The 397-nt window shown below is 43.1% G+C and overlaps 1 protein-coding gene across 1 annotated transcript; it reads left to right on the top strand.

Moving 5' to 3' along the window:
* Window positions 1-8: 8 nt before the first annotated feature.
* LOC110594652 (heat shock cognate 71 kDa protein-like) lies at window positions 9-394 on the top strand (the record flags this gene model as incomplete). Its single annotated transcript, XM_021707431.1, has 1 exon — window positions 9-394. A coding segment is annotated over exon 1 (342 nt), but the record flags the coding sequence as incomplete, so codon positions are not given.
* Window positions 395-397: the final 3 nt, after the last annotated feature.

Below are 397 nucleotides of genomic sequence, written 5' to 3'. Positions count from 1 at the left end.
TACTGCTGCAAGTGCTTATGACTTAGACAAAAAGGTTGGAGCTGAAAGAAACATGCTGATCTTTGACCTAGGAGGTGGCACTTTTGATATGTCAATCCTCACTATTGAGGATGGAATCTTTGAAGTCAAGTTTACAGCTGGAGACACCCACTTAGGTGGAGAATACTTTGACAACCGAATGGTCAACCATTTCATTGCTGAGTTTAGGCGTAAGCATAAGAAGAACATCAGTGAGAACAAGAGAACTGTCCAGCGTCTCTGTACTGCTTGTGAACGTGCTAAGCGCACTCTCTCTTCCAGTACCCAGACCAGTATTGAGATCAATTCTCTCTATGAAGGAATCGACTTTTATACTTCCATCACCCGTGCCCAATTTGAAGAATTGAATGCTGACCTG

The sequence above is a fragment of the Carlito syrichta genome, unplaced genomic scaffold, assembly GCF_000164805.1.
Source record: "Carlito syrichta isolate Samal-C Ts95f unplaced genomic scaffold, Tarsius_syrichta-2.0.1 Scaffold337059, whole genome shotgun sequence".
In the NCBI taxonomy this organism is placed as follows: domain Eukaryota; kingdom Metazoa; phylum Chordata; class Mammalia; order Primates; family Tarsiidae; genus Carlito; species Carlito syrichta.
This window is presented reverse-complemented; position numbering and strand designations above follow the sequence as displayed.